At 50.6% G+C, this 22,848-nt stretch overlaps 1 protein-coding gene across 3 annotated transcripts in view; it reads left to right on the forward strand.

Moving 5' to 3' along the window:
- The first annotated feature begins 312 nt into the window (after positions 1–312).
- Pde1b (phosphodiesterase 1B) overlaps positions 313–22,848 on the forward strand; it is a 29,210-nt gene continuing 6,674 nt past the window's right edge. The window contains exons 1-6 of one of the 3 annotated variants that reach the window (XM_004649932.2): positions 313–434; positions 525–647; positions 17,705–17,818; positions 19,823–20,005; positions 20,152–20,218; positions 20,496–20,612. In XM_004649932.2, coding sequence (XP_004649989.1) covers positions 538–647; positions 17,705–17,818; positions 19,823–20,005; positions 20,152–20,218; positions 20,496–20,612 — 591 coding nt within the window. In that variant the 5' untranslated portion in view covers positions 313–434; positions 525–537. Of the gene's footprint in view, positions 435–524; positions 648–1,783; positions 1,916–12,260; positions 13,175–17,704; positions 17,819–19,822; positions 20,006–20,151; positions 20,219–20,495; positions 20,613–22,848 lie in introns of those variants that run through there. The other 2 variants (XM_045152015.1, XM_004649933.2) reach the window with 2 other exon arrangements.

The following is a 22,848-nucleotide window of genomic DNA, read 5'->3' on the forward strand; positions in this document are numbered from 1 at the left end:
AGGAACTCCAAATCCACGCCGAAGGGGCCCACCTCGGCACCCACGGCCAAGTCCCGCGGGCTGCCTGCGCGGCGCCGTCCACGCGCACTCGCGCCCCCCGCGCAGGGCACACGCAGCGGCAGTGTGCGCGCGCGTGAGTGCGTGTGCGCGCGCGCGCCCCCGGCGTCGCCCGGGGCCGGGGAGGAGTGGCTGCGCCGAGCGAGCGCGCGAGAGAGCGGCGTGCGGGCGAGCGCGGGGCGCCTCGGGAGGGGCCCGGCCGGCGGAGGAGGAGAGAGCGCGGAGGAGGCGGCTCCGGCAGCGGCGGCGCGGAGAGCTCGGACTGGGAGCCCAGAGCTCGGCCGGGCGGCGGGAGAGGAGGAGCCGCAGCCACCGCAGCTCTGCCGGCTTGGGCCGAGCCTCGAGACACCGGCCTGGCTGGTCCACGCCAGCCGCAGGTGGGAAGGGCCTGGGATAGGGGCGAGGGTCTCTGGACCACCGGAGGCTGAAGCTGAATGCAGAGGCTGTCTCCTCCTTCTGTTCCCTAGGCTGTGGCTGAGCATGGAGCTGTCCCCTCGCAGCCCGCCCGAGATGCTGGAGTCGGATTGCCCGTCACCCCTGGAGCTGAAGTCAGCCCCCAGCAAGAAGATGTGGATTAAGCTGCGGTCTCTGTGAGTCCCTGGCTGGGGGGGCTGGGAGGGGGGAGAGGAAAGGGACCTTTGGGAGCATTGACTGTGCGTGTGTGCGTGCGTGCGTGTGTGTGTGTGTGTGTGTGTGTGTGTGTGTTGGGGAGGGTACCTGGAGCGGGACTGGCAGATTCTCCTGGGCACACATGTTGGCAAGGTGCGAGGAAATGCGGCCCTCACACGCATGTCCAGGCCACATGTGCGAGACATGTGCAGAACAAGCCCTTTGCTTTAGAGTGGGTTGAGGAGTTGCAAGGCTAAGGGTGTGCTTGGGTCTGTGGCCCTTGCGTGACAGGGCGACACGCAGTGTGGAGAAGTGGCACAGTGTGTGTGTGCGGCATGGCAGGGCTGCGGGCCGGTAGCGTTCAGGAGGTGCCAGGCTGACTCACAGGCATCCATGTGCGGGGTTGTGCAGATGTGACACATCACATGGGTGTGCACGAGTGTCCGTGGGTCACAGAGGTGTGGAGAGTGCTTACACGCCGCTGCAGATCTAGTGCATGGGGATACTTGTGCCAACCTGTAGGTCCTATGTAGCATGGTTGGAACTGGTAGTTTCTGCCTGTAGCATACTACAGGGGGTGGGGGTTGATGTGTCCCATACTTCTGAGGATCGTTTATCTTGGGGTCTGGAAATTCTCTCTGCATATTAATGATCCACCTGGAATCTGGAGGAGGTGATGTAGCCCCCAACTGGAGCTGGAGGAGGGGGTGGTAGTGATAGAAGACTGACAGGAGCAAGGTAATTGGCTAAATGACAGCCGTTGTGTGTTCTGTATACAGGATCTGCAAGCACATTGAGGCATCGTTTCTTATTGTTACAGGACCAGGATTATGGGGAGGAATACATGTGGAAAAGAAAGGTGTCCCAGGCATCAGTCTGAGGGAGGAAATGAACTTTTCTTCCTGTCCCTCACAGGAGCACAGGATTGAGTCAGAGGCAAGCCATGCACCATGTTTACCTTCTAGACAACTGCTGCTGGGTACTCTCCGCAGTCTGTTGGTTCTCAGTGAGAGAAGGAGGGAAGATGCCCATCTCCCTGAGAGACTCCCTGCAGCCCCAGAAAGATGAGAAACAGTAACCAGCACCTGAACCCTGCTCGCTCCAGTTCCCTCAGTAGCTGAGCACTGAGCTTTCTCTTTCTGGGTTCTGATAAACAAGAGGATGGAAGGAAGGGATGGACAGAGGCATGCCACTGTGTTGTTCTTTAAACCAACCAGTGGCGAGGAGACAACGCCTTTGTGTTGGGCAGGTGGGTCTGATGGATGTACTTGCTGCTTACAGAGGCCTTGGGGAAAATGAGGCACGGGGGCAGCAAGGCTTGGAATTCAGATGTGTTCCTTTGTTCCCCCTCCTTTTCTGCCCATGGCCAGTGCCGTTTGCTGGGCTCTATGAAGCGCAGCCTCGGAATGTGTTCTGGGATGACGAAATGGCAAACCCAATTGAACTGCTTATTGATGGGTGGGTCTTGACAGAAAAGGATGCTCTGCTAATGGTGACCCAGCTGAGGAGAGGGACAGGTAAGGGTGTGGGGGAGAGGCAAAGAGGAGACCTCGGAGTCTACAGATGGGGGAATTCCAGTGTCGCAGGATGGCTTCCCCACAGCACTAGGGGTTGATCAAACCCTCACCTGGCCTCCAATGCAAGGTAACAGGGCCCTATAGAAGAATGGGTCTCCCTATTTTCATTACCCCCCACTTTTCTAGCCTATATTCTTTCCTGAAAATGCATCACACTTTCCCCCTTTTGTGTGAGAAGCGCTTAGTGCTGAGAGAAGAGGACCCCAAAAGGAGGTTGAGAGAAGGCAGTAGAGACAGCTGGCCTTTCCCAGTGTCTTGCTTGGTGTTGCATGGTGGCAAGGGTAACTGAGCTCACGGATTAGATCTCTTTGATTTTCACTCACTTCAGAAGTCTGGTCCTTAGAAATGCTGGCTTGCCATGGACAATAATTTACCCGGATGAGCACCATCTCCTCATTGTTAATTGCTAGGAGCACATTCTCCGTCTCACTTTCTCAAAGCAGAGAGAGTGATCTCAGAGTAGAGCCCAAGTTGGCGGCCTTCTGGGTTTGGCCTTGTTTGAATACTAGGGAGGCTTTGGCGAGCAGAGGAAGGGAAAGAAAAGGATATAGGGATTTTTCTAGGTAGGAAGAGTAAAAAGCATGGGTCATGGTTTTTAAAGAGGTGAGAAGGAGGAGTTCCCTTAAATGGAAAGAGGGCCCTTCCTTGCTCTCATGGGTGAGGGTAGAAGAGGTAGGTTGTTTAGTCTGGCAAAAGGGAGGTAGACATGACTGTCTGAGGACTAAATGGAAATGAAGACAGATGGAATATTTATATATCTGTCTCTTTCTATGTATCTTAGTTCCCATTCTCAACACATCCTACTCCCCCTCCCTTTAAATTTCTAATCTAGGACATCAAGACTCTCCTCAGGGTGGTTTTGCCTCTGGATAAAGAGTCCTCACTAGTCTCATTGTGTAGGGAAATTTCTTGTTTGGGAGAACATCCAAGAATTCTGTTTCTCACACGTGGACCCAATAGAGGGTAAACTGAGAGTCTGACACTCCAACAGTGGGGATTTTACCTCTGGCTACCAGGAAATATTTCTTAACCCAGCAGACTCCTACGTGGAGGCAGGTGAGGCTGGGAGGCAGTCTGGAGTGATGTGTTGGTCAAGGTTTTTGGCATCTCAAGCTGCAGCATCCTGATTTAGCTGCCCACCCTTCTCTAAAACCAGAGGGCCTGTGGGCTGTGAAGAGGGACAGGACATAGAAGGAGTTTTCTGAGTCTTTTGTGAATCAAGAAAAATTGAGTGATGGTGGCCAGTGCTTTTTTTATTTACCTGACAACTATCTGAATGCCTCTCAAGAGCCAGGTGGTGTGCTGGGTGCTAGGGCCGCAAGGCTGGGCAAAATGGACACATTCCCAGCCCTGTGGAGCTGTCCGGTGATGTGGACAGCAGGGAAGGCATGCTTTTCCTTACCTCACTGCATCTATGCAGGTGGTAATATTCTGTCATTCTGGGTTTCTGCCCTGGGTGTTTTCTTTGGGAGAGTCACACACATGAAAGATGAGTGCTGCCTCCTGGACAGTACAAGCATCACTCTATCTCTGTCCCAGTTTCTCTGGGAATTTTATAGTTTCCAGACAGACCCTTCTTCTTCCTGTGGGACAATGTAGACATGTTCTCCTTTTCCTCTATTCCTACCTTGGCTCATTTTTAGGACACCAGAGGTCCAAGCAGACTGCCCTAGGCTGTGGTTCAAGGTCATAACAGCTGAGTTTAGATCAAGGACCCAGTCTGAGTTATTTTTACTTACAATTATTTCACCAGAGTCTAGAGTGGTACCTTAAACATCATAGGTGCTCAATGAATAATGTTATAAAGGCATGAAGAAAGGAATGAAAGTTATGTCCATAAGATGTCATGGAACTCAGCCTGTCTCCGATTTTATGGAGTGTGTGTGTGTATGTGTGTCTTCCTGTGTGTCTTCACACATGGAACTCCATGGAGGAGGAGGGGGCAGGTAGGAAATGTTGATAGAGAAAAGGGAGATGATGTGGTTGCTGTATTTTGAGTGAGTGATGCCTGCAAGGTTATGGGGTGGTGACCTGAGGACCAAGCCTGGAACTCAATGAGCTACAGAGAGAATATAATATGGACTGTGTAAATGTGAGATGTCCAGTGGAAACTGTGGGTGCCAGACACGTATGCATACATGTCTGGATGTAGGATGATGCGCATGCCGGAAGCACAGCTCTGGCATGGTGCCTTTGTTTTTATGTTATGGTTATGAATAGCATGTGAGGCAGTAAACGTGCTGGAAAGGCATGCATTTACCTGAATACCTCAAGTGACCCCAGGGACCTATGGGATGGTGTATGTGCATATGAGTATGCAGGTTATGGGATGTGACGTATATGTGATCTTATATATATGTTTGTGACACTCAAATTTTTTGATAATCTTGGGGAGATCTGAGGGCAGGAGGAGGAAGCCGAGGGATGGACAGGTACCTCATTAACTGACTGACTCTGTCTTTGGTTCCTACTATACATATGCCCCTTGGAGTAATCTTGTGTGGATCTTACTGGTTTTGAAAATCATGCTGCCGTTCTGTGAGCCTATGGAGCTGCTGTGAAGATTGCAGGCTAAACCCTGGCTCCCTCCACCCGTGGAGAAAAGGAGCGCCATTCCTTCCAGACCCGGGTGGGAAGATTTGCACACTGTTCTCCCTGGACCAGTCCTCCCTCCTTTCATTTCCAGCTGTAGCTTGGGGACTCTCCTGCTACCTTTCATCCCCTTCTTCCATTCGACCTTTCCTGTCTTTATTTCTCCCACTGGCTTTGTTTTGAATGAGAAGGGCTGGGTGACATCTCTGGGATGGCAGAGGGAGGAACATTCCTGCATAAGATGAGGAGAGGTGCAGAGGTAGGGGCAATCAAATTCAGATCAAAGGAAACACTGCACATACCTGTGGTCAGAATAGGTACAGAAGTGCCACAGAGGCCAGGTGGGGTAGATGGACAGAGAGAATATCTGGAGACTGGAGTTTGAACTCAGTGTTACCACTCTGCCAATTCTGAGCTGTGTGATCTTGACGTCATATAGTCTGTTGGAGTCTCAGTTCTTTGATATTATCCATAGGAAAGGGACTTTTAAACAACTTTTAAAAAAGTCACTGGGTCTTTCAGCATAGGAGAGCTTGCTTTGTAAAGAGCCAGGAGAATAGGGGATGATTATCTGGAATGGGTAAAAAAGATAAAGATTCAAAAAGCAGGGAGATGATGTATCAAATAAATTGAAACCCAGGGTTTAGGACAGAGTTTGGAAGCCTTGCTGATGAATGGTTATCCAGAAGTGGTGAGGGCAGTTGTCTGACTCAGTGAACAGGAGGCTGGTAGGGCCAGAAGTGGGCTATACTGTGATGTATGTGGACCACTGGGATCAAAGGAAGAAGAGACAGTTCTTATCACTTTGCCTTAATGGTTGAACTAGATGTGGATGGAATAACTGTAGTTCTGAACCATGGTAAGTTTGGGGACCCCATGCCAGGGTGCTGTAAGCATTGAGGGATCCTCCTTTGGCATTCATCCTAAGTCCGTAGACCTGGGGTGATATCATCAGTCGGGTCACATCCTCCTGCTCTGGACCTCTGCAGAGATATGAGCACCATTCCTTCTAGATTTTGGTGAGAGGATTTTTCATGCTCTCCTTGCATCAGCCTTTCTCCTTCATTTGCAGGTGTGGCTTGGGGAATCTCTCCTCCCATTTTTTTTAAAAATATTTACTTATTTGAGAGAGAGAAAAGCAGATATTGGGGGGGATGGGGGATAAGGGAGAGAGGGAGATAATGAGCATGCCTGGGCCTTCAGCCAATGCACCACCTTGTGCATGTGCATCTGGCTTTACATGGGTACTGGGGAACTGAACCTGGGTCCTTTAGCTTTGCAGGCAAATGACTTTACTGCTAAACCATTTCTTCAGTCCTTCTCCCACTTTTCATATCCCTTCTCCCAGCCCATGTCTCCTGTCTTTCAATTCTATCTTTTCCTTTTCCTTTCTTTTTCTTTTTCTTATCTTTCTGTCTTTTTCTTATCTTATCTTTTCTTTTCTTTTTTTTTTTTTTTGAGGTAGAGTTTCACACTGTAGCCCAGGCTGACCTGGAATTCACTATTTAGTCTCAGGGTGGCCTTGAACTCACGGCAATCCTCCTATCTTTGCCTCCCAAGTGCTGGGATTAAAAGCGAGCACCGTCACGCCTGGCTAATTTATTTCTTCTACATCTTATTTTAGAGAATCTCTTCACATCCTTAGAACCCAGATACCATTCTGCTTGTCCAGGAGCCTCAAGGGACAGGTCTGAAAAAGACATATATGAGGCTGCACTTGACACTTTTGCTGAAGGGAAGGAGAAGGGGCTTGGGGATTGAACCGGCCTAAAAGGTCACGTGAGAGACTCAATGAGAGAAGTCTGGACATTTCTAGCCTCTTCCCTTCTGTAGCAGTTACCTTCTCATTGCTAGGAAAAAGCACCTGACCAGAAGTAGCATATGGAAGGAAGGGGTTTATTTCTGTTGACAGTTTTAAGGAGAAGTTTCATTATGGTGAGGAAAGCCTAGCTGTAGCGGTTGGGTATCACATCTTGTCACATCAACGGGGAGGAAGCGGCAAGAGTGAGCTCTGAACAGCCAGTGGGCCTGGACCAGCAAACTTCAAGGTCCACCCCCCAGTGACACACCACCTCCAGCAAGACCCCACCTCCCAAAGTCTTCACCAGATGGGAGTTCAGTATGAGGCTTCATCACGAACACGGGAGGCTTTGGGGAGCACGTTACATTCAAACCACTGCACTCTGGGTGGCACACACCTGTAATGCCAGTGCTCGGGAGGTAGGGCAGGTGGATCAGGGGTTCAAGGCCAGGCAGTTCCAGGCTACATAACAAGTACAAGGACCTGCCAGTCTTTTGAGTCTATTAAGAATTAATGGACTAGTCCCCTGTTCTATTTTCTTTCTTCCTCTTTGGCCCTTCTCCTATCCTGTGTGCTGCTCCCCGCCTTTGTCTCCATTTTTCTCCTATTCCCTTTCTTTTCTAGAGTCTATTTTGCTCCTGTTCTATGTTCTGCTTTCCCTCTGTGTTCCTGCTGCCTTTACTTGCCCCTTCCTTCTCATGCCTTTAATCTCCTGCTTTCCCATCCTAACTGGAAACACGGAACAGTATTCCTCGCCTGGCATTGCTGGGGTGACAGTGGGGTGTGTTGGCTACAGGAACCCGTTAGGGCCTTGTGCAGAGTCCAGTCTCAATTCCTGCCTTCTTCAGGGCCTTTCTTCTGCCTGCTCAGTGACCTCATCCTTCCAGCTCCTCCAGGGAGGAGGCCAAGTAATTGCCTTTGAATCTCAAGGGGCTGATTTTCACAGGTACGGAAGTTGGGTAGCTATTTTCCAACTCTCTTCAGGACAGCAGTGAAGAGAGAGGGACAAAACCAGCGTAGCAGGTGGGGTGGAGGTGAGACCACTGGGGAGAAGGGAAGATGTTAACTACCGAGATTGTCCCCTAAAGGGTGGGAGAGATGAGCTGGTCCAAGAGCTGTGTGTGTATGGCGGGGGGGTGGGGGGGGGCGGACGGTGAGGGAAGTCCTGGAAAGGGAATAGATGGGGACTGACAGGGAGAGAGGGCCTCCTGTGCAGGAGCAGGAGAAAGCCAGGTTGTTATCCAATCAGTACGGGGCCCATGCCAGTGCTAGTACTTGAGCATCTGCCCTCACCTCTCATTCTTCAGTGGTTCCTGTCCTCTCAGCTCCAGCTGGTCTGTGCTGTTTATCCTTGGCTTGGAAGAAATCATCAGGTTCAGATTTGCTTCAGCACCCCAGACCGACAGGGATCGGCTAAAGGCTGGGATGGAGCTTGGCAGAGAGGCAGGCCAGGTGGCACACAAGTAGGCCAGGGTGTGTCCAGTAAGGCCTGGACATGGGGATGGGGAAAGATTAGAAAGGGTGCTTCAGGGGTGCTCTTGGCTAGAGATGGGCTCTTAGGTTGATTAACTCACAGCTGCAGTGAGAAGTCAGATTTGCAAATAATTACAGTGGCTGCAATGGAGTCAGGAGGCTGCCAGCTGGTATTGGCACTATTCAGGCTGGGAAAGGAGTGGGGCTTGCTAGGTTGAAGTGCCTGGCCGGCAGGATCTAGGGTCTAGGAAGTGTCCTCTTCCCTACCTTATCCTTAGTTTCGCTGTTTCTCAGCCTGTGCATATCAAGCTTGGCACCTTCTTCCTGGTTCTCTCCTCTATGCCCACCTTGTTTAGAGACTTCCTGTGGCCCGGCTGTATGATACATAAGCCAGCTATGCTTATATGGCCTTTATCGGGTTGGAGATATGGTTCAGAGGTAAAGACACTTTCCTGTAAAGCCTGTTGACCTGGGTTTGCTTCCCCAGTACCCTTATAAAGCCAAAGTGGCACATGCATCTGGAGTTTGTTTGCAGTGGCTAGAGGCTCTAGTACACCCATTCTCTCTCTCTTTGTCTGGTGTATTCCCATCTCTCTCTCTCTGCAAATAAATAATTTCTTTTTTCAAAAAAGAAAGTGGCCTTTCTCTGATTAAGAAGGCTACCTTCCTTCTTTAAAACCTAATTAGAGCTGATATGGGAAAGCAGTGAGCTAGTCAGAGAGGAAGAATTCTAGATCCTCCTTCCCTGGTGCCTGTGCCCCAGGCCTTGAATGTGAAAGCCATACAGGTTTACAGAGGAGGCATAGTTGGTAGGATGGGGCAGTGCTTGGCCCAGACTGAAGCCCTGCGGACCCAGCTGCATACTGCCCATCACACCTGCAGCCATCTCTTGCCAAACTGCCTCCATTAGCATCTGGTTGGCTCCTGGAAGCAGGGCATCTGCTGGGGACATCTGCTTGGATGTGGGGTGGTCCATGTGGAGGTGGTTAATGAGCAGAATTCAACAATGCAAGGAGGGAATGAGTGGCCGGCTGGTGAGCTGGAAAAAAAGAGTTCTTTTGGACTGGGTCCTGGTGCCTCCTCTCCCATCTGCCTTTGCCTGGTTCTTGCCTACCCGCTCAGTTCCTCCATGCCTCAAGGACTGAAGTCTGAGGGAGAGGTGACTCATTTGTGTGCTAGGCCAGGCGCTGGGACACCTGGGTTCTTATTAGGCTCGCCTGAGGCTCAAGGTGCTTAGAGGACTCCCTGTGTTGGAGACTGGAGCTGTGCTGTGCTGTGTTGTTGGTAGGAACACCTGTTAGGAATGACTCAGGTTCGGAAAGGGGAACTGCCTTCTCACACAGGGAGGGTAGAAGCAGACCCTGACCCTCTCTCCCAGAGCCTCTTCCACATCCCCTTTCCTTCCCTCCAGCCCTCTAGGCCCTTCTGCCCCTCTCCCTCATCTCCCTTTACTCTCCTGGCTTCCCCCCTCCCACCTGCCACAACTTGTTCCTCTGTACAGTGCCTAGAGCTCTCACTAAGGCTGCCATGTCAACCTGAGGCCTGCTGCCTCCCAGGATGGCACCTCAGCTCTGCCACTAGGGGGCTATTTTTATCTCTGGAGCCACCCCCGCTGCTCTGCCTAGCCAGCTGCCAGAACCAGGGCTGCTCAGATAGCAATGAGAAGCCAGGGGGGAAGAGAGTATGAGGCAGAGGGCTGGCTGTTTTTGGGTTCTGAAGGCGCCCCCACTGCACTGTCCCTGCAGACTTCCGACTACAAGGAGAGAAAAGCAGCAGGGAGTGTGGAGCTTTCCCACAAACAGCCAAGATATTCTTTGGGGACTGCATGGAAAGTCAGGCTCTAGATACAAGGTGGGTCTAGGGGACTTTGTTTATGGAGGATTCTCCATGAATATTTGCAGAACTAACTAAAGGATTGGACTGAGTAATAACCTTTCACATTGATGTATCACTGTATAGTTCCCAAAGTGCTCACACAAATATCTTCTGGGCAGTATGTGTTATTTACCTCCTTGAGATGAGGAGACTCTCTTTTTCTTTTTTAAGTTTTTTTCTTTTAAAAAATTATGTACGAGAGAGAGAGAGAGAAAAAGAGAGAGAGAGAGAGAGAGAAGAGAAGAGAAGAGACGGGGGGGGGGGAGAGAAAGAGAGAGAGGGAGGGAGAGGATGGGTGTTCCAGGGCCTTCAGCCACTGCAAATAAACTCCAGAAGCATGTGCCACTTTGTGCATCTGGCTTATGTGGGTCCTGGGGAATCGAACCTGGGTCCTTTGGCTTTGCAGGAAAATGCCTTAACCACTAAGCAATCTCTCTGGCCCCTCATGTCTCTCTCTTTTTTTAAAAAAATATTTATTTATGAGAGAGAGAGAGAGAGAGAGGCATATATACAGCAGATATATCTCTATCTATCTATCTATCTATCTATCTATAGAGAAACACACACATACACACACAGACACACACACACAGATTAGGTGTTCCAGGACCTTCAGCCACTGCAAATGAACTCTAGATGCATGCACTACCCTATGCATCTGGCTTTATCTGGGTACTAAGCCTGGGTCCTTTGGCTTTGCAGGCAAGTGCCTTAACTGCTAAGCTATCTCTCCTGCCCTAACTCATGTCTCATGCTTTGAGATTTAGCTGATTTAGCTCGGAGTGGTGGTGCATGCCTTTCATCCCAGCACTTGGGAGGCAGAGGTAGAAGGATCGCCATGAGTTCAAAGCCATCCTGAGACTACATAGTGAGTTCCAGATCAGCGTGGGCTAGAGTGAGACCCTACCTCGGAAAAAAAATCAAATAAGTTGGGGGGTGGTGGTGCATGCCTTTAATACCAGCACTCCAGTTCGAGGCCACTCTGCTACTACATAGTGAATTTCAGGTCAGGCTAGAGTGAGACCCTACCTCGAAATAAATAAATAAATAAATCAAAGAGCTAAATTGATAATTGATACCGGACCCTTTCTGGTTCCTTACAGCTATGTCCTGCCTCCTGGTCAGTGATAGTTTCTTTAGCTCAGTCAGAGGTAGAGTGCAGGGTGTGGGTGAGTATGAGGATTGCTCCCCTCAGGAAAGGGATGGTAGCTGACCAATAGCTCTTCTTATTAGGAACTGTTAATAATCATAGGGAAAATGAGTGAGGCAGCAAGTGACACGGGTGGGTCATCGTTGGTACATCCACCTTTGCTACTGCAGGGCAAGACAGCAAAAGACGCTACCCTTAAGTCAATAGGAGAAGGTCAAGTTTAATGTAGCAGGTCCTGGAGTGAGGGGACAGGGAAGTCAGGGGAGCTGGCTTGGTATGGAGATTGCTGCTCTATTCGGGCTGGGTGCATCTGGCTGCCACTTGCCTCCAAACCCATCCTTCCCAGCGACCATGTGGGGAATAGGCCAAATGACTCGGCCTCATACCCTGACGCTGGGTCTAGTGTTTTCTCTCTGGAAGCCCTACTCAGCTGGCGGGGAGGGTGAAGGTGGAGCGGCCCAGCGAAGAGCATGAGCCCCAGGCAGTGGTCTGCAGCTTCGCAGCCTGCAGCAGCTCGGCTTCTGGGCCACCGAGAGCTCACTGGCAAACAACTTGTGGGTCTTTAGCCTCCACCGCTCTCGCTTCCACTTGTCGCGGCGCTCAGGGGTGCTGAGAAACAGCAGGTTCTCAAACTTCATTTGTTTATAATCCTTGAAGGCCCTGCTTGGCACCGTGACAGAGTATTTTAATTTCTCTCCGCTTCGGCGCGGTATAGGAAGGCGGGAGAAGACTCCCTGCCATTAAAAAAAAAAATCTCAGCTCTTGGCTTCTTCACTTTCCCCTTCCCTTCTGCTGTACTCGTGCCCACAGTGTCCTTTCCCTCCTTTCTGCCTCAGCCGCAGAGCTGGACCTTGCATGGAGGAGCCAGGAGAAGCCAGAACTCTTCAGACGCTGCGGGACTCAGCCCCCAGCCCCACCCCCAGCCCCGCCCAGGTCCCCGGCGGACCAATCGCGGCCCCAGTGCACTTGTGCTGACGTCACCTCGCAGCCAATCAGGGGACCGCGGGAGCGGGGCGCTCGGGTCCTCTGAGCGCCGCAGAGGCCGGCTCCTTTCCTCCGCGCTCAGGTGCCCGTGGTAGCTGGGGGTGGGGGGGAGGTCCTGGTCCTCAGGCGCTTCTCGGTGCCTCATTTTGCTCCTTCTGGGTCATGTCATTTGCTCCTAGCTTTAAACTGTATTAACCCCCCCCCCTCCTTCCTCAGTTTCCATTTGCAGATATGAAAATTGGGGCTGGGAGTAATTTGCCCAGCCTCGTGGGTTGGTTGGTTGTTCCTTCCAGGCCCAGCCCACCTCACTTTCTAGTTTCTATGAACCAGCCCTCCTGACTTCAACCCGCTGTGGGATGGGGCTGCTTCTCTCCCTGTAGAGCCCTCCCCGAGGAAGTGTCCCTGGCCCCCAGCATCAGCAGACCTCTTCCGAACGGCTGCTAAGTCTCTCTGGGAAAGGTCATCTCCATCTAGCGTCCATTCTTTCAGGTGGGCCAACGCTTATTGTGAAGAAAGGCCCTGGGAAAAGCTCAGAGGGCGGTGGACCTCCTTAGCCCCTGTGGACTCTTGCTGGGTCCTTTCTGCTCCCACCGGGAACTTCTCTGTGACAGACCCAGAGGATGACTCTGTCCCTGCATCCTGACCCGCCTGCTAACCTCTTTTCCCAAAGAGGAGCCCCACCTCCTCGGAACAAGGGGCTGGCCTGTGCTATTTCTGTCCTTTCTGGGACTCTTCCGACAGCAGATTCTTGTTTTCAGTCTGATTCAGATGTGAAACTTTTCCCGTGGCCTCTCACCCAGATCCCGTAGACCTCCTCATCCCTTCTTCCTCTGGCCAGGCCCCTCCACTTCACCGTCCCAAAGTATTCTCTGGTCAGCCACTCTGTTCTGCTGGGACCTGGAAGACGAAGTTGGGGGGTTCACAAGGGAGTTGTTCCCTCGTAGGGAGCCAGAGTCCCTGGGGTCAGCGTTTTGGTACTCTAAAGTAGGAAACTTTGATTTCCATGGCAAACCCTGTTCCTGTTCAGAGGAGCCATCTCCAGGGCCCCATCCTCAGGTAGGTGCCAGGGCAGAGAGAAGAGAGGGGAGGGCAGGAGGAGAGGGGAGGCTGAAAGAGGGGTGGTTTCCCCTCTGGTCCCAGCGCCCTTCGGGATCCCACGTTCCTTTGGTCTTCCTTCTTTATTCTTTCCTTCCGCTTTCCCTTCCTCTCCCGTTTTCTTTTTCGTGAGACAGGGTCACACTATACTCCAGTCTTGCCTGGAACTCACCCTGTAGCCCATGCTGGCTTCCAACTTGTAATTTTTACTAGGGTTCCAAATGTGAGCAACCACGCCCTGCTCCCTAACTACCCCCCCCCCCCCATTTCCCCAGTGCTGGGGATGGGACCTAGGGACTTGTGCTAGTCAAGGGCTGTATGGCTGAGCTACAACCCAGCCCTTTCTTTATCTTAATCCAAACTGGAAATAGACTATACTGACTCCCAGCCCTCTGACTTGAGGCTGTTTTTCCTAACCCCCTTACCCACAGTGATATTTGTGGGAATGTAGGTGCTGGAAGTAGTGGCATGAAGCTCTGGAAATCCCCAGAATGTCAGTCGTGTGGGGATTCAAAGATATGGGCTGGTGCGGGCTCAGGAACCTGGACTCTTCTGCAGTGTTGGGAATTTTATCTTTTAACTAGCACCAGGGAAGACAGGGTCCTGCCAGAGGCCAGGGTCAGAGGCTTTCTCCCTCTCACAGAGACTAGGTAAAAGTGGTGGTGAGACAGGGTAGTGATGGAGGTGGAGGGAACACTGGGGAAGTGTCCACTTTTCCTGGGGGCTGGGTGAGGGCTGGGCAGTGCTGAGCCTGTTGTTATTCAGGAAAGGGGTGCAATTGCTGTGCCAGCTGATCTGGGCACTGAAACACAGGCTGTGTTAAAAGTGGCAATGTGACTAGAGAGCAGGATTTCCTAAACAATGGTGAGGTTTGGACTTGGAGGGTTTTGGGGGATCCTAGCTCCAAAGGACTCTGGGGTAAGAGAGGTCCTGCTGGCCATAGAGTAAGGTGCACGTGTGTGTGCATGTGTGTTTGACTTCAGGAGGGTGCAGTTCAGCACCTGGATCCTCTCAACTGCCAGAGTCCAGCTCTTCTTCTTGGACTCGTCATTCTCATTTGTCAAATGTGTTTTTTAATCTTCCCTTCCTTCCCTACCCCATCTTCCTGGTGTCTGGATTATGTTTAGTTTAGACTTCAACAGAAGCTTTAGAAGAGCTCCTGGAAGTGTAGCAGTGAGGGAAGGGGGAACTGGGGTGGCGGGGGTACTGGTGGTGATGTGGGGAGAAGTGGCTGTTCAAAGTCAACTTACTGTTTCACTCCTCTCCCCAGGCAGTGTCAGAGTGAGTTCTGGCAGATGGCCTCCCACCTGATGAGTCTGTCCCCTTCCCAGTTCTGTGTTTGATGAGCTTTCATTGAGCACATACTGTGTATGGCGTGTGGAGGCCAAGGAAATCTAGCCACTGTCAGTGCCATCCTTACATAAGCCACATCCCATGGTCCCACTGACAGGTCCTACCAAGATGACAAGGCCATTTAACACTTAACATTGGACTGGCTGAAGAGCCTGTGGTGCAATGTCCTGTGCCTCTCTCCAAGCTAATACATAGTTAGACTTACATTGCCCTAATACCATCATTATATGAACACACAGGTGGGTCTCCTTAGCCTTAGCTCAAGTTAGGGGCCTTGCCGACCTGACTGAGATTGGCAAGTGATATGAACTTGGACAAGTCACTTCCTAAGTTGCCTGTAAGGATCAGATGAGGTGTTTGGATTGCACAAGGGGGTGTGTAGTCACTAGTTTCTTTTGTTAGTGGTTTCCATTCTTTTCTTCATCCAAACTGGACTCCTTTCTGGGACTTGGGGTAGAACAGGCAGGAGCTACTGGGTTTGAAGAACTATGGTGGGAGCTGGGTGGAGCCAGTAGGAAGCGGGTCAGTTAGTTCCTATTCAGGTTATATTTGTGGAGACTTTTTGCTTGTGCCAGCCTTGCTGGGTGTATTATTTCCTTTAGTTCTTGTCATTGCCTTGTGTGGCTGCTTTATTATCATCATCACCATGTTACAGGGGAAATTGAGAGGGTAAAGTGAGTTCTTTATTTTTATTTTTTATTCTTTTAATAAGTGAGAGCATGAGAAAGCAGGAGAGTTAAGTGCGTGAAGGGGGGGTGAGAGTTAGCCCACCGGGTCCTCCAGCCACTGCATTCAAACCCAGATGCGTGTGCCACCTAGTGCGTGTGTGCAATCTTGCGCTTGTGTCACCTTGTGCGCCTGGCTAACGTGAGATCTGGAGAGTAGAAATGTGTCCTTAGGTTTTGCAGGCAAGCGCTTTAACCGTTAAACTATCTCTCCAGCCCAAAATAAGAGTTCTTAAACTAGAATCCTTTGAAGTATTTGTTAACAATGCCTCTGTGGACCATTTCCTCAGAAGCTGTGGTTCAGCAGATGTGCAGAGAGGTCTCAAATCTACATTTTACTATGCATCCATGGGGATGCTGATATTGGCCATCTGCAGGTCACATTATAATAAATACTGATTAAAAGCTAGTAACTTGCCCAAGGACATGCAGCAGGAAGAGGGAGCTTTGGACCTGGGATTCCAGCCTCAACTCTGCAATTTCCTACCTCATGCCAACAGGCTGTTTTTTGCATTGAAAATATGGTTTGCAATTCTTCCCCACCTTCCTCCCTCATTGGTCCATTGTGAGGATAAAATGAAATAAACTCAGAGAAGACACTTTTAAAATGTAGAGCTGGCAGCATTGTCAGTGCTTATGCAAATACATGCAAATGACACCCATGGATGTGGCTGTTCACTTGGGAGCCTGTGCTGGGATATGTGTTTCCCCAAGGTGGGCTGGGAAAGACAGTGGGAAAATACTTTGGCTGTTTTTGGCTAAAAAAAAAAAAAAAGGTGGGCCAGGTAGTGGGGAGGAGAGGGTGGAAACATGAGGGGCAGGTTAACCACTGGCAGTAAAAGAGGCCTTACTGTGTCATTGTGTCCCTAGATTTCAGAGCCCTTGGCCATGGGGATTGGGACTGTCCCTAGGGAAGTCCAGTCCTGTGCCAGGCACGAAGGCAGAGTGTACCTCTTTGTTCTGTCATCTCCAGTCTATTCTGGAAGATACCGGCTGGTGGCTCCTTTCTTGCTCATTTGGTTGGGAAAGCCTTCTGTGATGTCTAACCTCTCTGGGTTTCTCTTGCCTAATGAAGCGGGAGTGGGCTGAACTTTCCTGAGCCTGCCCTCCTTCTTGTCTGACAACTGGCTGCTTCTGCCTGGAACCAGTGCAGATGTGCTGGGAGCCCACCCCGCATCCTTGCTCGGCTTCCCTCCCCCTACCTTGCCTCTTTCCCTTCTGCCCCATTTGCTCTCAGACATTTGGGCCAGGACTGCTGGGCCCTGAGGTAAGACTTAGCCGGCAATACTTCCTGGAGCTGGCTATTTTGGGCAATTCCAAAGCTGCTGAGACCCCAGGATTCTAGAGCTACCACTGTTCAGGAATGCCATTGTTTTCTCTGCCCTGACATCTCTGGGAATTGATGCTAATTTCAGCCTTTGGTCCCTGACTCACTCTCTTCTTCCAGACTCAGAGGATGACCTTGGATTTCTGAAGCCCCTCTCAGTGGGGAATTATACTGGCTACCTTCTCACCCAGTGTTGGCTTTAGGGGGGGTGTGTGGTTGGGGGAGGGTTGAGGAAGGAATTTGAGTTGCTTTCTTTAAAATCACCATCTAAAGCCAGAGAGCTTCTTTGGCTTTATGACTGTGAGAATTTGCCAGATTTCTAAGAAACCTCTCAGTTTAACAGTGACCCCTAGTATTCCAAGGTGCAAAACACGAGGGAACTGTGCTTTGGGCAAAGCACCCCTGAGTGTCATCCTGGCCCCACCCTACCATTTTGCCCTGGGAGAAGCTTTCACTGGCCCAGAGGCAGGGAATGGGCACAGCATCTATGCCAGAGGTTCTCTGTGGCAGAGCCTGGGCAGACAGGGGTTAACCAGCTTTGTCCTGGTTGATGGATTCTGGAATCATAATCCATTAGCTCTGCCTGCGTGGAGTGAGGCCAGGCAAAAGCATTTATATTGGTCTTTGTTCTGTGTCTTTGCCATCCCTGCCAGGGACCAGAGGGGCTGTGGACACACTCCCCCTCCCTGCCTTAACTGAGACAATGAAAAGATCCTGGGGGCTGTTTTGATTGCTCTTGGTCCCAAAGCCCTCTCTCTTGGGGGAATGTTGAGTGAGACTATGAAACAATCAACTCTAAAAAAAAAATCACCCCTGGAGCTCATACCTGCCAGATTCTGCTGGGCCTACTCTAAAACTGTGTGGTGGTGCCTGGGGGGATGGGCATGGCGGGGGGGGGGGAGACACAAACTTACTATGTGCAGAAGCTATGGTGTGAGAGGAAAAACATTCACTGCTATTATCATTAACGTTGGAATTATTAACAAAGTCATGGGAGACAGAGGAAATTTCTGCAAAGTACCTATTGAGGAGCCCCCTGACCGGGTTGCAGTGTCTAAGCAGGATGTCTGTACCCACACCCTGCAGGCTGCGCTACATGGTGAAGCAGTTGGAGAATGGGGACGTAAACATCGAGGAGCTGAAGAAAAACCTGGAATACACAGCTTCCCTGCTGGAGGCTGTCTACATTGATGAGACTCGGTGAGAGAGGCCCGCAAACTGGATGCTGTCGGGCAGCGCTCCAGAGAGAAAGGAGGATAGAGCTGGAATTTAGGGCTGTGTACAGGGACAGACAGAGAAAGGGTGGCCAGGGTAGATAGAAAGACACTGAGGAGGAGACAGAGATGCAGAGGTAGGGCTAGACAAGGAGAGGGCTGAGGATGGAGCTCAGCTTTCTTTGTGTGTCGGTGGGGAACTGGGCCTGATTCCCATCACCTCAAAAGATAGGGAAAAACAGAGCAGTGGCTGCAGAAGCCGGAGGACCTTAGAGCTCCCCCAGCTTTCTGTAGTGCTGGACAATGTTGGAACCACTAATTCCTTGTGGCTACTGAGCACTTGCACTGTGGCAAGAATGAAGTGAAATGTGTATGTAAATTCTATGCTGGATCTTAGAAAAATATGAGATCTGTCATATTTATGTTGATTTTACATTGAAATGATAGTGTCTTGGAGGAATTAGCTTAAATAAAATTTGCCACTTAAAATTTCATCCAGTTCGTTACTGTTTATTTATTTATTTATTTATTTTGAGGTAGGGTTTAACTCTAGTCCAAGCTGACTTGGAACTCACTATGTAGTCTTAGGGTGGCCTTGAACTCACAGCGATCCACCTACCTCTGCCTCTCAAGTATGGGATTAAAGGCCTGCACCACCACACCCAGCTATTGTTGTTGTTTTTAATGTAGCTACTAGAAAATTTAAAAGTTCTTTTTCTTCTTCTTTTTTTTTTTTAGTAAAAGGCAAAAGATTTATTCTTTTTTTTTAAAAAAAATATTTATTTATTTGAGAGAGAGAAAGAGAATGGCTGTGCCAGTTCCTCCAGCTGCTACAAGTGAACTCCAGACTTTAGATGCGTGCACCACCGTGTGCATCTGGCTTATGTGGGTCCTGGGGAATCGAACCTTTGGCTTTGCAGACAAGTGTCTTAATCACTAAGCCATCTCTCCAGCCCTTTTTTATTTTTTGAGGTAGGATGTTGCTCTAGCCCAGGTTAGCCTGGAACTTAAAGTGATCCTCCTATCTTGGCTTCCTAAGTGCTGGGATTAAAGGCATGCTCCACCATGCCTGGCTAACATTTCTTATTTACATGTTTTTTAAATTAAATTAAATTAAATTTACTTATCTGAGAGAGAGAGATAGACAGGTATATAGAGAGAACAGGTGTACCAGGGCCTCTAGCCACTGCAAATGAACTCTAGACACGTGCCACCTTGAGCAGCTGGCTTACATGGGTTCTGGGGAATTAATTGAACCTGGGTCCTTAGGCTTTGCAGACATTCATCTTAACTGCTAAGCCATCTCTCCAGCCCCTAAAATTTCTTTCTCTTTTTCTTTCTCTCTCTCTTTCCTTCCTTCTTTCTTTCTTTCTTTCTTTCTTTCTTTCTTTCTTTCTTTCTTTCTCCCTTTCTCCCTTTCTCTCTTTCTTTCCTCCCTCCCTCCCTCCCTCCCTCCCTCCCTCCCTCCCTCCCTCCCTCCCTCCCTCCCTCCCTCCCTTCCTTTCCCCCTCCCTTCCTCTTTCTCTGTCTCTTTCTTCAACAGAGTCTTAAGTAGTTTAGGCTGGCCTGGAATTGGCTATGTTACCAAGGTTGGCCTTGAACTTCTGGTCCTAACTCCACTTCCCAAAGTGCTGGGGTTAGAAGCATGTGCAACTACTGGAAAAAAATTAAAGATTTCATATGTGTGTTTTGCAATTTTGCAAATTTTGCAATTTATGTCTGATAGTCTGTTGCATCCCTGGCAGATGGTATTTCGCTGCCTGCTGGATCGTGTCTACAGTGGTGCAAACTACCCTGCACAGTGAGCTGTTTCATTATGGAATATGTAATCCAGCAACATAGACATAGGAAGCTAAAGTAAAGGAAAAGAATGGGAGGATCAGAGGCAGAGAGTTACTAAGTGTTTGGCCAAGAGTTGCGAAGTGGGGCAGGGCCTCTGGCCTGCGGGAGCGTGTGCTAGCTCTCCCGTGTCTCCTCTTCTGGGCCTCAGGCAAATCTTGGACACAGAGGATGAGCTGCAGGAGCTTCGGTCCGATGCTGTGCCCTCAGAGGTGCGGGACTGGCTGGCCTCTACCTTCACCCAGCAGACCCGAGCCAAAGGTCGCCGAGCGGAGGAGAAGCCCAAGTTCCGAAGCATCGTGCATGCTGTGCAGGCTGGCATTTTTGTAGAACGGTGAGGTTTGCCCACACTCAGCTTATCCTCTGCCTCTATGGTGCCCCTCTGGTTTAGACATCTTGTTCTTTCATGTGACCCTGCAGCTCATACCCACAGTCCTCCTTGATTTTGTGTCTATGTTTTTTTTTTCTGTTCTCTCTTAGGATGTTCCGGAGAACATATACCTCTGTGGGCCCCACCTATTCCACTGCCGTCCACAACTGTCTCAAGGTGACCCCTGGGTGTTTTTTTTTGGGGGGGGGAGAGGAGAAGATTGGGGGTTGGAATAACCAGATGGTTTATGTTCCTTTTAATTACTGTTTCCATGTTCCTCCAAACAACTTTTGCCCACTCTGGAAGCAAACCCTGCCTTCTCTCCCATGCTGAGAGAGACAGAGGCCCACCCGTCCCCACTCTTTTCCTGCTCGCTTGGGAAGTCTTCCTTGAGGCATAACTAACCTTGCCAAGGCAAGGGAACTTTCCTGCCTAGTCTGTTGCTTCTCCACAGAACCTGGACCTCTGGTGCTTTGATGTCTTTTCCTTGAACCGGGCAGCAGATGACCACGCCCTGAGGACCATTGTGTTCGAGTTGCTGACCCGACATAACCTCATCAGTCGCTTCAAGGTTGGGCAGCATCCTCCCTCCACCCCAGGCAGGACTCTCCCCTCCTCTTAGTCCTGTCCTAAAAGAATCCCAACCAGTAGATTGCACAGTTCCCTCAGTTTGTCTCAGTGACAAAAAAGTGCCTCCTTCTCACCCCAGCCTAGTATCTCGTGTCCTTCATTTGCTGAAGTCTGGCCTCTGATATCACCTGCTGTTGGAACCTGAGAAGGTTCCAGGCCTGCAAGTGTCTAGACTGGGATATGGTTCTTACTTCTTTACCTGCCAGTCTTATCCCTTCTGGGCTAGCTGCCCTCTACCTCTCCTTTCTACCCCCTACTGGAGGCCTAAAGCCCAGTGCGGTCACTCTTTAAGACCAGTCTCTCCACTCATTCCCCTGGAGGTGGGTGGGGGGAGGAGGGCGGGGCTGGGGTGGGTGGGCACTGTGCAGACTTGGTCGCTCTTCCCTGTCTCCCATGCTGGTCTGTGCAAGGGGCTTTTCTGGAGGAAGTTAGCTCTGGGCATGGCTGTGTGCTTGCTGGGAAATGCTGCATGCGAGGTCATTCAAAATCCTGTATCTGAAGGAATCAGCATTTGGGCGGGAATGAGGGGAGTCGTAAACATATCAAAACCTGCCTAAGGATGTGGGGGGTGAGAGGTTGGTGAGTGGTTGCAGGGCATTGTGTGGGCACCTGAGTGGGCAGTAGATGTTAGAGGGCATGGGAAATGCTTTGTTTGAGTAGCCTGGAAAGAGGCATTTGGGGGCCCCTCCCAGGCCAGCTCTGTAGTCACCCCAGCAGGCTTCTGCCTTACTCCACTGTGTCAGGATAAACATCTCCCTGACTCTTTTTTTTTTTAAATTAATTTATTTATTTGAGAGTGACAGAGAAAGAGGCAGATAGAGAGAGAGAGAGAGAATGGGCACGCCAGGGCCTCCAGCCACTGCAAACAAACTCCAGACACGTGCGCCTCTTGGTGCATCTGGCTAACGTGGGTCCTGGGGAATTGGGCCTCGAACTGGGGTCCTTAGGCTTCACTGGCAGACGCTTAACCGCTAAGCCATCTCTCCAGCCCTCTCCCTGACTCTTGACTTCTCTTCCAACAACACACAAGAGCACCTCCTTGAGCTTACTGAGACGCCTTCCTGAGGCCTGGTCCCTGCACTTTCCTCCCTACGTGGCCTCCCTCTCCAGATTAAGAATAGCAGTTTTCCTTCCCCAGCTCCTGTTTCTCTATGCCCGTTTTCAGATGCTCTTCAGGCAGCAGCTTCTCCCCAACTGCCTTCTTACGTGGAAGGACTGGCTTTAGGACCCCCAAGAGCAGCTGTGCTCGGCGGGATTTGGCCAGCCTGGCTGTCTGCTCCATCAGAGAAAGAGGGGTGCTTATGGAGCCTGCTTCCTGTGCTCCCTGCGTCCCCTTCTGGCTGCCGCCTTTCACTCCCTTTTCCTCCAGGGACACCATGGCAACACAAAAGCAAGGGCAGTTGTCATAGAAACAGTCCTTTTAAAGTCCCTGAATTTGGGGCATAGCCCTTCAGGGGTAGGAATGTTAGGGTCTGTCCAGTGGCAGGTCTTGTGTTTGTCATCATTCTTTAGCTCATCTCTGCGGAAGGTTCCCCACGACCTGAGCCTGGGGTTCCTTCCTGACACCAGCCCTGTCCTTTGGGAACCTTGAGTCTTCTGAAGGAGGCAGAGACACCCCAAGGACCTATGTAGAAACGGGAACAGAATTAAGAGTGGCTGCAGAGCATTGGGTTGGCTCCTGGGTGGGCAGATGTCAGAGAGGGCAGGAAGTGCTAAGTTTGAGGGCGTAGAAAGGGGCTCTAGTCCCAGGCTGTGCATGCCCATGCGCGTGTGTCAGTGCTGTGGGCCTGATGGGTACACTTGAGGGCATATGCAGGGGGACAGTGTGGGAAGGTTTCTTGGAGGAGCAGGTGAGCCACATCTGCAGGAGGCTCTCTAGGCCATCATATTCTTTCTCTGCCTTAGTTCCCTTCTCGGGGGGAGGGGAGGCTAGGATTTGGGAATGATGCCGGTGGTTGGACGGTAGGAGGAAAGCTTTCTTTCCTTTTCTTAGAAATCTCTTGGGAAATAATAATAATTATAACTACTTCTCAGAGTACACTTACTAAATGCCTTGTACTTTGCTCATTAAATCTCAGGTGGGTGGTATTGTCTTCACTCTGCAGCTAGGGAGGCATATGGCTTGCCCAAGGTCACACAGGTTGCAGGTGGTGGAGGCTAGAAGCGATCCCAGGATT

This window comes from Jaculus jaculus, chromosome 6 (genome assembly GCF_020740685.1).
Source record: "Jaculus jaculus isolate mJacJac1 chromosome 6, mJacJac1.mat.Y.cur, whole genome shotgun sequence".
Lineage (NCBI taxonomy): Eukaryota > Metazoa > Chordata > Mammalia > Rodentia > Dipodidae > Jaculus > Jaculus jaculus.